The sequence below is a fragment of the Labrus mixtus genome, chromosome 1 (genome assembly GCF_963584025.1).
Source record: "Labrus mixtus chromosome 1, fLabMix1.1, whole genome shotgun sequence".
NCBI lineage: Eukaryota > Metazoa > Chordata > Actinopteri > Labriformes > Labridae > Labrus > Labrus mixtus.
In genome coordinates, this window is record NC_083612.1 from 12,278,934 (window position 1) to 12,293,743 (window position 14,810).

Genomic DNA, 14,810 nt, shown 5'->3' on the forward strand with positions numbered 1-14,810 from the left:
CCACATGAACTAAAACCTTTATCTGATGAAACCCAAACAAAGGATGAGTCTGCAACTACCCAGTGGTTTAGCATGAAAATAATGGCTTCTCCTGTGTCAAAGGCAGATATAAAGAGCTATAGAAAGGCACAATTTGATGCATCAGCTGCCAAGAGGAGATCGTTAGGCAGAAGAGCTGATTCTGTCCATTGGAGCTAGACCTCTGACACCTGACTGGGGTTTCAAAGACAGCATGAGAGACAGCCTAATTTCCTCTCGGACTTTGTGAAGAAAGGGAATTATGAAGATGAATCTGTGGTTTTTCATTTTCAAAGTATCGGCTGGACTGTTGTACTTGAAAGAAAAAAAGGCCAATTGAAGTTTTACAGCTCCAGCATTGCTTAATGACTGAAAGAACGCTTGTGTTAATCAATGGTTTATCAGAAGTGTCAAGAGAACAGGAGTTTGCTGCCATGCGGGACACAATTTGCTCTGATTCAGGAATGGAAATTATTCTCTAGTGAAAGAATCCGGTGAAGCAAATTTTGCCAAGCGCTGAAAAGAAGGTGAAGAACATCTATTTCTTCGCAAATGCAGGGCTGCACATAAACTTCTCCCCCAGAACAGTGGTGCTTCAGAGGTTGATAGTCTTGTAGCACAAGACAAAAACTTGTAGCACAACATGTAAAATGTCTGTTGCATCTCTAAAACCAACCACAAGTACTGCAGTTTATCATTTAAACAGGTTGTGACTGGCAAAGGACATTAATGTTGCATATTCAAACTTTGACGAGAAGTGTTTTCAGATACACACTTTCTTTATTAGCTCAAAGGACAAAAACGTAAAACTAACAAAGACATCCTTACATTTTATTATCAAGGCTTATAGTCTTCAAGTAATAGGGTATTTTATGAAGGGAAATGTTTGAAATACTGAAGAAAATACTAACATTGTCCTTATCTCATTCATAAACAGAAGTCAAGTTTATTTTAGTAATTTAAGTTTATAATTTTGAGGCTGGTAAAGAGTCTCCAATGAAGCTGTGTCCTCTAAGGCTGATTTAGCTGCAGCTAAACCTGAAAGGCAAGATAAGATTTTATTGTTTTAAAATTATATATATGAGCTCATATGTAATGTTTTTACAAGTCACTTCTAACTGAACTTATGTCGTTTGAAGTTTTGTTTCTCTCCTGTTTTTCAGGAGAGGTAATAAGAAACATCTATTGTGAAGAACTTTCCAGAAATAAACTGTTTTAATCACTCTTAACTTTAGCGGAGCCTTTGACCACGAGTTAGAGCCACAGGCAGCTTCTTTTAATCATACTGGACTTAATACAGCAAGACATCAGCTTCAGCAGGTAGACCCGTTGTGATGGAGATGCTCATTTGTGCTGCACTCGCTTAAGTGGCACAGAGCAAAACCATTTTAGCACATAGGCTATTGTTATAAACACTGACACTCACTCTGAAAGCATGCAGGACTGTTTGCTCTACTCATAAAGTCAGAGAGGAGCAAGCAGAAGACCTGGATTCAAACCACTCTATCACTTTACTTGTACTTACCCGCAAACATGGCCGGTGGATCTCTCTCTCTCTCTCTCTCTTTATCATATTATCTGACCTTTGCGATGTGTTAAAATAATTTGTAGCACAGACCAGTTAACTTGTAGCACGTGCTACATATGTGTTTCATTGTACAGCCCTGAAATATGTAATTAATACCAGCTGTCACTTAATATTTTCTCATTTCCTGGCAATATCTCTAGTAGCACCCAGTTTTACATATTCATTAAAAATAAACCTGACAAAATTATACAGCTTCTGTTTTCCTCTTTATAATGATGCAATCCTCTGCACACCCTGTCAAGGTTTTTCATGCTTACTCTCACGCAACAAACATCGCCTCCAAGCAAATGGGGCTTTTTTCCCACATGACACTAATGACTTTAAACTGAACTTATTTTGTCTGACTTGGCAGCAGCAAAGCAGCATACATTATTGGTGTTAACCTTGTACCCATGAGTTCAAAGTCAGTTTGTTGATCTACACAGAACCAGTCTGCATGGCAAAAACACACACACATCTCTCTGTACAGTGCAGCTATCCTAATTAAGAAAATATGACACGTGAGTACACAAGCCAAACACAAAACACAAGTAGCAATAACAGTAAAGTCCTCCTGGACCATAGTTATTGCAATACCTGTGATTAAGAATATAAATCTCTCAGTATGTCCTGCTGCTGCTTGCTAAGGCTGTACAGCTATGAGGCCCAAATAAAGACAGCTGGCCTAGTTTTTAGTTGTTTTTTTGGCCTTCCTGAATGGGAGCATTTCAGAGCCAGGTTGTTATTTCAGTTTTTAAAATCCAAAAGAATAGCAGACATGTTAATTGTGGTGCTGAAATTATTTTTGAATGAAATGAGCATTTGCTTTTGTAGTGTAACAAATTAACATTTAAAAAGAAATCTAACCAACACTCTGGTTCTCAACATAATAATATCTCTTTAGCATTTTTCTATTTTTGTACATTAATCTCAAATGACACAGGACCTTCTTTCCAAAGCAGACCCTCACAAATAATCAAAGATAATCACTTAAATGCTATGTTTAATTATGTGGTACATAACACATTAGCATCTCATAATGTATGACTATAAATGTGCCTTCAGATCCTCAGCCCATTAGGCTTTCTGTTCTTGGAACACGTTTCCAAAAAACAAGTAATTTCCCTGGTTCCCTGACTCCGTGTTAACAAATTTAGACTTCTCATTTCTAGCTGATGAGAGTTTAATCGCTGGCTTGTATGTAAACTATTGCAGGAAGATAGTAAAAGCAGTAGCTAGCATATTAATGAATTCCCTGAGTTGTCTCAAAACCATTAACTGTATAGAAGCAAAAGTTAAGCATGTGAGCAACCGATTCATCATGATGTAGTCTTTTTAACCTTAGTTAGGACCATATATTACAAAACAAACATAATTCTGTTCTGTAAATATAAGCTCATTAGCAACAGAACGAAGAATGCTTTCCAGCATTTGCTTCACTTTAGAAATCTGTAGGATATGTCCCCTTCTATTTACAGTCTTGCTCAATATGCTTTCCCCACTAATGTATCATGAATTAATCTGCAATCAAAGAATCTTTCTACATACATAACATCATGCTGAAAGAGTGTTAGGATTCATGTGGCAGGTAAACTGCATTTTTCTTGTGTTGCAGTGAAGAGTTGAATATTTAGGTGATTTGATATTCACTATGAAGGTTTTCTTTTGTTGTTGAAAATGTTCAACTTATAATGCTTCATAAACACAAAAGGTAAACTTCAACGTTCATGCCAAATCTTACCGCTGTCCACCATGTTCCTGGGTTGTCTAGGCCACAGTTGTCACTGTATTCCAGGCAGCAGGAGTCCGGCACACGGCTGGCATTGTACACTTCAAACCAGTCTGTGTGGTTGGTGACTCCACAGCATCGAAACTGAAACAGAAAAATCCAGAGAGTAAAGGCAATTTTTCCTTTATTATTAACAACACACCAACATGCTAATGCATCATATCAAATAAACACCCTCTGTATTCAAAGCTTAAATTATGTACCTACCAAAAAAAAGGTCTAACAGCCAAAATAATGTATTTGTGCTGAATGTTGAAACCACTTTATCTTTCTGTTATTGAGCTGCAGAGCTTTTGTTTAATCCGACTCCCATTTGTTTCAAAGCCTTAAATTCATTTTCTAACTCTGCAGCTTCTTTTTAAACACATCTTCCTCCCTTTGTGATTGGTATAGATTTTTGATAAGGAATCATGTCTTTGCCCACAATTCCATTCATCTGTGTACTTCAGGAAAAGATAAAGTGCCCCTGCTGTTTTGTTCGTCCGGCCGACTTTAATTCCACAAAGGTTTAATGCAGCCAGACGCCACAGCGTGCACAGAATCAGGGATTGTGTGATAATTCTAAACTCCCTCACCTTCTGAAACAATGGATAAAGTTTGCAATTCATTATGAACATGTACCTGAATTTAAATAACAAGCTAGCATTTCAGGCAAAGCTTTAAAGTCAATGAACTGATAAAAACGGCATAGAGTGGAAATATTCAAATGTTATCGCCTCAGAACGTTAACAACCAGTCAGTGACTCTAACTGATTTATTGTTGCAGCATTCTTCACCTTGTGGAGGTTTTTTACTACCTCTTCTTTTGTATGTAAATTCTTCTCCATTACATAAGCGGCCGTTAATAATATTCAGGGTGAACTTTGCTCCAGGGACATCTGCTTTATTATCGATTCAGTGACTCAGCATGTATGAAGGAGGCTTGGGAGTGAGAGCAGTGACAGAATAAGAGCTGCCTTTTAATGCTCTTCTTCAGTACCAAACTTTATGGAGCCTCATACAATACAGTGCAGTACACTCAAACAACACAAACAAGTGGGTATTGCACATGCACCAATATTTTCAACCTCATTCAGGCATATTTTCCCTTTAAAATCACTTTGTTCCTTTAAAAGAAAAGCATCCCTGCACATTTACACCCACACATGCAAATTTAACATTGCAAACACATCTGCATGTGTAATTTGCATACCAATACAGTTCCCTGACATAATTTATGCTTTTTTAGTCAACGCATGCACACACACAATGGCACACACTAACACAATATGCCTCCCAGACACCAGACACAGATACATGCAGACACAGACTGGAGCCAAACATTCAGCGTTTACTGCACATTTGCTAATGGAACAAAACTACAAGCCATAACACTGATATCTGTGATGTGAAAAAAATAAAAAAGGTCCAGAGAGCCCTGAAGTCTCCGATCTATCATTTGATGTCTCTCTAAGGCCTTCACCAGCAGCTGCATCCGTCCTCTGCAATCCTTAATTCCAAATCTTGGTTTCTCACATTGTGTTCTCTTTACAGTGGAATTTAAAAATATAAATATTACAAAGAATAAAGCACATCAAAGTGAGAGCTGGAAACAAAGATTACCTCAGAGAGTCTATGATGTTTGCATTAATCTCTCTCACAGTATTTTCAAAGCTTTGGGTGTTTGTTACTGTCTGTGCAAACATTTCAGATTGCCATCATTTAATGTTTCCAGCCTGCTTCTAAATGTCTTGATCCTATTTACAACAAAAAGGATTGCAGTTTTTTTTTTTTCAACTTTTACACAACAAAAGTGGAAGTGTAAAAACGAATGACCTTTCAACATTTGTTTACCTTCTGTTATATTAATGTGATCACAGTGGTACAAATGGTGGAGGCTTGCCAGAAGCAAAAGTAAGCAGTGTCACGATGAATAATGCAGTCAAAACGTCATGTATCTCAGCTTGTGACAAGGTATTTCCTAAGAGTTGACTTGCTAAATGGCACTGGAGTTAATATTGAATGGGCTGTGATGCTCGCAGCTGGATGAGTGTTTTTAAGGCATTGTGACCTCAGAAACCTGTGACTGGAGAGATAGAGGCTTTTTGTTTTTTTGATTTATGTTAGCAAACACAACCTCCAACCCCCTCCAGTGATCTCACATCAGTTTGTACGATCATCCAGGCGTTGGTCAAACCCACGTTGCCCTCTGTGCCGAACAGCTGGAGGCCCTTCTTCAGATCCCTCTGTGCGTAGTGATCAATCTGAGATAACAAGACAGGAAAAATGGTTGTGTCAGAAAGAGAAAATAAGATAATTTAGCAATTCCAATTTCCACCTGCTTATTCCCATTTTCAGCAGATGAGAACAAATGGAATTTGAAGTAGTTGAAGAGGCAACTACTAGCCATATGTATTCCCATTTGTTTTGTAGGAAACCTACAGCGCAATTCAGCACTCACAGGCAGGTTCATTCTACCGCTTCTCTATGCCTTTCTCGATGTGTCTGATCTTTTGACAATGCTCATCAGCAGTAGGCTTTACCAAGATGCCTCAATAATACAAATGTTGTTTTCAAATGTTTTGGTCAATATTGCGTCTTCCCAACAGGTGGTCCGCATGTGGACGAGGTTTGTTAATGACGTAGCTAATCGCAACGATGTGCAGAATGACATCAGCAGCAACCAGCTGCACAACACTATTCAAACAGCTGTACCATATGTTTTGTATTTAACATGAGACGTTGCCCCTCAATCAATGCAATTACAGGAGGGAAGTATTCAACGACCTCTCTCTCTCACACAGAGCAGGTGTCAGACTCTATTTGCAAGTACACCGAGGTACAGAGCGAAGGGAGATGGTTTGTTTGTTTATTGATCACAGATGGTGATCTTGTATGGATAAAAACAGGACATATGTAAAAATGGACGGTAAATATATTTGAGGGGCTCATCCATTTATTGTCTACTGTAGGAAACACTGCAATGTACAGTTGCAATTGATGTGCACACCATGGTGTGGGCTGAGTCCTCTATGTGTTCCTGTGTTTGACTTCCTGTTCGGGTTGATCTGCTCTTACAGCTTTTTGCCACATCGTAGCGCCTCTGTCGAAAATAGTTTAGTGGAGCAGAGCAGAGTGTTGCTTCTGACACGCTGCTGAGATGGGCCAGGGGGCGTGTAGTGGAAACGTGCATTGACCGGAGAGGACAGGATTAGCTCTTGAATGCATTGCACGTCTGCTGTGGGGTTTCTGTGTAAGTATATACAGTGAGGTCCTCTGTCTTTGTGATGAGCCCAAACTCCAGCAAAATGAATGAAGCATTTATACATAAAATCTAAAAGTTTTTTCAAATTCTGTGTTTTCAGAGCAGACAACAGTTTGCATGGTTTGGAGTGGGACTGATAGTTTACATAGTTTTTTTTGCTGACATTGTGGACCACTTAAGAACGGAGACAGTCCCAACACAAGATTTTATGGGTTTAATAAAGTGAATGTTGATACTTGACTCCCCTGCATAGCAGAAGTAAATGGACTGAGAGAGACTGCAGTCTTTACTGATGCTTGCACTCAAGTGTTCCCACATAAGACTAGTAAATTGTGGCCAACAATGGAAACTTTGCTAAAGTTAGAGAGAGGGAGAGAATTGGATTTGCTCAGACAGAAACATCACACTGCAAGATGGCAGGTTACTGAGCCGTTGTTCAATAGACACGCTGCAAACAGATCCCTGTCAGTTTAGTTTAGAGGCTGTGGTTCAGCAGTGTGAACCTAAACAAACAAGATAAAAAAAAAAACATTTAATAAAATCTGCTTTTCCTGCAAGCTTTGAATCAAAGATAACAAACAGAATGTGTGAAAACAGTCACCGAGATAAACAAGCTTAAACACGATAAAGCTTTGCTGTTACTAAAACTAAAATACATTCATTTTAAAATCAACAACACAATCAGAGATCCTGCTGCTAATGCAAACACAGACACAAACACGCACACACAAACAGAGGCCGCTCAGTCTTGTTTACACATTTAGGTGGTCAATCCCATCTGACATCAATCGCATTGATCTCCACTGACCTTGGTTTTCTTCTACACTGCAGCCTTTTAGCCTGTGAGGCGCTGCAGACACCAAACACCTTGTTAAATCTCTTCAAACTTCAAATGCATGAAGGCCTTAATTTTGCCAAACAGCATTTAAATGTTGAAGCTGGGTTGCAGCATACATTTAGTGGGCATCCTTGATATATTAAATACATCAAAGGGAAGAGCATGATAACATGTTACCTTGCAAAGCCTTCCAAAAACACTTACACTCAGTAATCAGACATTTCCATGAGACATTTGAGTGTAAGAAGGCAATGCAACAGATGATGAATCACGTTCTCCACTACGCTCAGATTTGAAAACACACAACATTGCTCCAGAGTAAATGTTACGAAATAGACGCAACGTGTTGATGCAAGAGACGTTCTGCCAAAGATTTCACACAATTCCATTTTAAGACCGCTAGAGGTGGTTATTAAAAAAACAAACTCTGAGCTTGCTATGGGAAGAAAGGAAAAAGACTAACAAGCAAACGTTGATTTTTTTTTTTTTAATTAAGGATTTAAAAAATATTTAGATAGTCAACTTCAGCTCTTTCTTCTGCAACCTAGAAGCTATAGGAAATACTAAGTGTTGTATATCTTTTATTTCTCTACATTGACAAACAAAACATCACAGGATACATCACAATTTATAATTTCAACAAGTCCGTCAACCCGAACAAATCAGTCTTTGGTTGTTAGCGTCTGATACAATGCCAGAGATGGTTCCCTCAACTACTGCCTTTAATTTGACAGAAATCAAATCGTGTTACAAATGTTGGTCTTCGATATACACATTAAATATGCAGTTGAAATTCTGCAAAGGAAAGGTTTGGTTGGGTAGAGTCACAAAAATAGTTGCTTACTGTATGTTCAAAAGAAAATCCTGTTTTAGCTGAAAAAGTATGCTATAGTTATGTTTAAATGTGTAAATGGTTTAATGCATAATACACTTGAGCTACAGTTTGTATACAGTGATGTCATGCACTTAATTGAGGTTAGGATTGAACTTGACAGTGACAGTTTGACTCTTTGGCCTATTGCATTTTCTTTGGGGCAATCTTGTTGCAGTATTTTGGGTTCACACAGGACTCACACTAGGGCTGGGAAATTAATCTAAACTGACATTCAGAACCTCTAATCGATGAAATCTTGCCCATGTCGATTATTTTGATTATTTTCAGGGCAGAGTCATGTGACGACATGTCTAATCCGCAACATGGAAGCAATGTCCGTCGTTTGGACACATTTTGTCTTCAGGGAAGGCGACACCGAACAAAAATATGTCAGGTGTAAACATTGCGGATAAACTGTTTGCAACAAATGCAAGTTATTTATTTTCTACTGTTTTAGAGAAGTTAATTTCTACTTTAAAACTAAAATGTGGCATTTTCATTTCAAGCGATGCTTTGATTTCAGTTCAAAATATTCAATAAATAAAACACAAAATAGTTGATCAGATATGAACTCTTTGATTAGAAAAAATATCCCAGCTTCAATAGTTGAGCATATTTAATTGTTCATTCTCAATTAAGTCTCTCCTGATTGAACTATATTGTGCTCCCTGCTATCCTTTAATACTGTCAAAAAAAGCCCTTTTACAAAGACTGCTCGAGACAGGACAATAATGTCTCACTGTCTGTGTAAAGCACAGAGTTGGAATGTTTGGTGCGTAATAACACCCTCACTGTCAGGTAGGGGAACCATTCCCAGGTCAAGAGCTGCTGCTGACGCCATTTGACATGATTCCTTAACATTGTTTTCATCTTTTCTTGGTGATATTATCTTGAATAAAGGAAAATATTAAGCACACAGAATGCTATTAACACCGACCTTACTTTCTACTCTGGAAGCAGAAGTTACATTTTCAGCCTAGCAACAATGAGCACCTGAGAGAAGTGCCATGAAGCTGAGGTCGCTGGGACTGCCAGTTCAAACAAGCGCTGTCAGTGGACACAGGTCCCTAATGTTTCTCCAGCCAAAAAAGGTTGTTGAATAACTATGAATATGTAATATTAATGAAACGTTAGATAGATTACTTAGAGTGTGATATCCAGTTTTTTTTGAGGCCAGTCTCCATTATTTAATATTTACATGAGGAGTTTTAATAGTGGCTGTTATTAGCTTTTCGATGTTCGCACAATGTGATGAGCACAGTACACTTTGTATCCCCCTATAAGCCAGATGATTTAACATCATTTAAGTCACTGCTTATTTTAGCTGTTTCGCTTTCTTTCCTGTAAATCATATGAAGAAAATAGTAATTGAGATGTGTCAATAAGTGTTATGTTTGCTTTGACTTGCGGTTCTTAAAGGTTGTGTGTACCTGCCAGTAGTTATATTAAAGGCCTTTTTTTTAACCTTCATTAAAGGTCATTAAAATGCCTGCGGTTCCAAATAGTAGAGAGAGGCGGTTTTGTTAAACTTGTGGCTTTGGGGTAAAATGTGCTGTACATCCTGAGGCAATATAAACTGTGTTCAGCTTATACACCGTTTAATTTAATTACACTGCATTAGCATACACACTTTACACTAATTCCACTGAAAAGATATCAACCAGGCAAAGAGCTAAAGACAACAAAGTCACATTGAGAATAAATATTGGTATTGAAGTATTCAAGAAACAAGACTGAAAAACAAATACAAACCAATTTCTCCTAAGTCATATCACAAAACTGTCTGTTGTTTTTGCTTATGTTCTTATAAATGCGATTTAACAATGGAACATATTTAATGCAAAAAAAAAAAAAACATTGCCAGCTTAATATTTTCACTCAAAATAACAACACTGTGAAAATGTGCTCAATAAAACTGTCAGGCACAATTTTATGGGGGTGTGGTGATGTAATATTAAATCCCAGAATGCCAGTATGAGACTTGTATCCCTGCATTGATTTTTTTTTTCTCCCTCAAAAAAGAGAACAGAGAAACATGACAGCTTGAGATGGACTTTACAAACAAATGTTCCTGGCTTATTCAGCAGCCTTGTCATTTCCCTACAATGCCATTTATGATTCAATTACACACTATCATGAACTTCTGAACTCTTATTATTTTATTATTATTATTATTATTATTTTATTATTATTATTATTATTATTATTATTATTATTATTTGGCCTGTAGCTGTTGCCATGTGCAACAAAGACAATCAAAGAAAAAACGTTTAACCTCTTCAAAAGTAAAGTACCTTTATTGTACTGCTGCTGTTTTAAAACCTGATGTGATGAAGTATTTGGTAAAAAAATGCAGATTGAAACATGTTTGGATTAATTTGGTTTCTTGCTGTGCATTTCCCATTCTTTCACATTGATCAAGATAAATTCAATGCTTCCTTGTCAGATGAATGGCCTTGCTTTTCCCTCTTATGCTGGGACCTACCTTTTCATGGTAATACCAGTTCACAAAAGCACTTGCAGTTCCCCATGGGATGTTAACAAGTGCAGACCATTTGCCCCTGGAAGCTACAACCAATCAGAGCATGTGTGATGAAGTTATAGGCTCCAAGGATATGTAGCTGGTTCTAAGATCCATTTTATATTGCCTCCAGTTCAACATAATACTCAGACCTTTGCCATTGAAGAATTGATTTAAAATGAATTGTTTCAATAACATGACATACATTCTGCTCCCTTTAATACTTTTCCCAGATTCAGATGCAGCCCTCTAGTTGTTTACAAAAACACGTGTACTCTGCTAGTCTTCTCAGTCTTCATATAAATCCTGCCCAATCTGAAATAATTAATGGGAAATCTGTCGGAACCAGAGGTGGACCATATTTATGAAAATAAACATGAGCTCACAGATTTACCAAACTAGCTACAACCACAGCTGGAGGTTTTCCAAGTATGATGTGCTATGCTTTTAAATCTAGTGGTCTGTTGAGAGTCTCCTCAATAAATATAAAAACTTTTAGCCAAAAGTAATATAATAGACTTCATGAATAGAATATCTGTAAATAATTTGCATTACTTTCCCCACCACAACCAACTCTTCAGGAAAAGATTTCTGATTTTAGCTGCTAGATGTTTTTAGACGATTGTTTACCTTTGTGTTGGATGGTCAGCAGGTGGCATATAATTAGAGATTATCTCCTAAAAAAACTATTTGTTGCTGCTGGAAAAGGGTTGATAAGAGCTGTGAGATTGAACCATACGGTAGACGTGCTGTTGCACTGAAACGATGAGCTAAAAGAAGCTAAAAGGCCTCCTGATGGGATATTTCCCTCTAAGTCTTTTAATTTGAATGAACCTTTCTTTGAGTACTTTGATGCAGTGTTGTCAAAACTCTTAGTAAGTGGAGCTTTTATGTTCTCCAAAGTCATTTTGAGCCAAGTTCATGTGTATCACAGTAATCATTCCACTTCTTGCACAGCCGGTTGTTTGCTGCATAACATCACAGGTGGGCTTCCTCTCTGCCAATCACATTGCTCAGTCAAAATTAGATGTTGTATTGGGAGCTGCAAACATAATTACATCATAGTTTGGATGCCTCAACGAGACGGAGATAAAAGAGAATTATGAATGACAAATGACACTGGGTGCAACAATAAAGAAGTGCCGATCTGCTTTCAAAACAGACTCATGCTGGAGACACCGCTGCATGATGTCTCAATACTGACTCTCGGCAGCCAGCAAGCTATCTACAAAGTGATGTAAGAATCCAGCATAGGGAACCCTTAAGTCCCATTTGCAAGGTCTGCATAAAGCCCAAAGTCTTCTGAAGTTGTCAAATAAAAAAGAAAAAGAATACTTTTATTTAGAATCTAAGTAGGTCATTAGTAAAGAGTGACTCCCGTGAAAGTGCGTCAAGCAGACTCTGCGTAAGCCTCAGCTGTACTTTTAACTCACTATTGATGTTGTCCTCGGGACTTTGGTCGCCCTTTAACTACACCAGTCGAGTCAAAGATGGGCCATCAATTATTTATATGGCAGGGATACAAGGAGAGATAAGAGATGTATATGGAGAGGAGAGGCGAGACAGAGAGATGTGGGTTTTATAAGGAGACGAGAGATGAAGGTAGGGAAGAGTTGGTTTCAGGAAAATGTAAACGGGGGAATAGAGGGAGAGGACGAGCCATAAGGCAATGAAGGGTAGAATATGTAAAAGCAAATACACGGTGGGGTAGATGAAGTGGTTATAATGTATGACTCGTGGGCTTTAGATAGTGCTGACAGTGTATAGTAGGCAAAGAAAAAGATCTGTGACAGCGCAGGACATCTTGTTTGAAAGAAACACCAGAAAGTGATTCCAGAGGAAGAGAAATAATGAGCGGAAAAATGGCTCAATTTTCTTCCTTTCCTCAAAACAGTGGAGATCCATTTCCTGTGTCGTAAATGAATGAGGAAGGCTGAATCGGAGATACAGTAAAAAGAACAGTCTCACAAAAAAGCAAAAAAAGATTTAAGATATTCTTTTGAACTTTTGGACTATTTCCCGACAAGATGCCAAACTGCATAGAACATGCCCTACTTCAAGTCCTACAATGACGCCAGCGATTCTAAAAAAAGAGGATCTAACATTATTGATTCATAGCTCAAATTGCAGCATTGACGTCTGAAGTTCATCACTATGAGGCTCTGCACAGGCAAATCAAGGTTGTATCAAAATGTTTGATACATGCTTCGTTTTAAATGTGTGTAATTTGGTCACCCAGGCGTCTCTGTATTTTGTGAATGAACTTTAATGTTTTACAGGGTTCCTGCCTTCCTCACATAGGGCGGCCATGCTTATTGGAAAGGGCTGGTTTCGTCAAATACTTTCGTTTTATCCTTCCTCCGAGGGAGCCCAGATTACTTTCCCCAGACTCATGCCCAATTTTGACCAAAGTCAAAGTTTTTTAAAGGCATAATCTCCACTGCAGACACATTATACTCCAGTCTGACTGGCTGCCCTTTACTCCTGCTTGGCTCAAATCCTCAGAAGCTCTGCACTGCTATTCGAAAAGGAGTTATGGGGACATGCCATCCTTCTGAAGAGTCCACATGTTATTCCTGTGCCTCAGGAGGGATCGGTCAATACCTGTGAACTTAGAGAACTCTCCTAAAGCTTAAAACTCAAGAACTAACCCTTACATTTGTCAAGTGGGATGTGAAATCCAGCTGTGCTCCTTGGATAATGAATGGCGCCATTCAGTCACAAATTCAATGCCTTTGTCTCTGACTTCTAATTCTGTCCTGGGGCAAAGCAATAACATACCTAAATAATTTAAGTTTTGAGACACTCCCCTTCAAATGAGTAATCTTAGTCCTTTTCTCGGTATAATCAATTACAATCCCAGCAAAGGCAAATCAATCAGAATTTCCAATCCTCTGCTTCTAATTGGTTCCTGATTAACACTTGGCCAACCATGCAAATGGACAATCAATGTCACTAAAGGGGGGAATGCAGTGGACTAGCAGAATCTTGGCTATAACAGATGATACTTGAACAACTTTAATCAAGGTGGTAGTGAGCTGAAGGATTTTAGACGAGGTGTTGGACAATAAACCAAGATCAGAGCTTTTTTTTTTCAGCTCCCACTGTGGTTTGACTTAATTTAAGTTTATTTTGTCTTTTCATGGCCTGTTCCTGATGTTGAAGCACCAAAAAATATTTTGATGCAGGACTGAAAAAGTCTTACAAGCTTTTGCCTGCGGCTAAAAACAAAGTCAGTTCCACCTTGTCTGCATCCTCTTTTGCCCCCAAACAACACCCCAAGCAGACTTTATTGTTTTTTATACTACGTCAGTAATAGCAGCAGCTCTTAGCATCTAATATCACTAGATCGGTTTAAGTTTGAGTTAGTTGAAACCTGAAAAGTCTGTGATAGAATTTATCACATGAAATATGTTGTACACAATGCACAAAAGAACATTCTTACGTAAACAGAATGAAACACAAAAATACAGAAAGAAAATATAAGATTTGTGTGAATGTTTTTTTTACATCAGTCACTTTAAAACTGTTGTATAAAGTGTGTTGAAATTACGAGAAATTAGGAAAATCCAACTCTTTACAATAGTATCAAGTACATTATGTAATACATGTAATTGCTGTACTTATATCTCTGTGATTCAACCATTTATTCATCAATGGAGGCTCATGGGAGAACAGACAGTATGTTATGGTCTCGGTGACAGCTAAAATGTGTGAATATGATGTTCATCTGGTCTTGATTTAATCAAAAATTTTGATTAAATTTAATAGATTTAATTCAGAAACTTACAAAACTGGGAGTTTTTTTTTTTCAGGTTACCAAACGGACTGAAAATTAAGCTTGTGCCTCCATGTGAACTACAAATGCAAACAAGACCATCAGAAGCTCATTATGTTAATGCATGTGACCAGAGGTCCCTTGTTTCTATTGTCTGAACTTCAGTCAGCTGCAGTAGGCC

General features: G+C 38.0%; 1 protein-coding gene across 2 annotated transcripts in view; it reads right to left on the minus strand.

Moving 5' to 3' along the window:
* Positions 1-14,810, minus strand: part of tspan4a (tetraspanin 4a) — a 150,500-nt gene that overhangs the window by 14,383 nt on the left and 121,307 nt on the right. For both annotated transcript variants that reach the window (XM_061026180.1, XM_061065896.1), the window contains 2 exons: positions 5,516-5,617; positions 3,327-3,458 (listed from right to left, as the gene is read on the minus strand). In XM_061026180.1, coding sequence (XP_060882163.1) covers positions 3,327-3,458; positions 5,516-5,617 — 234 coding nt within the window. The remainder of the gene's footprint in view (positions 1-3,326; positions 3,459-5,515; positions 5,618-14,810) is intronic.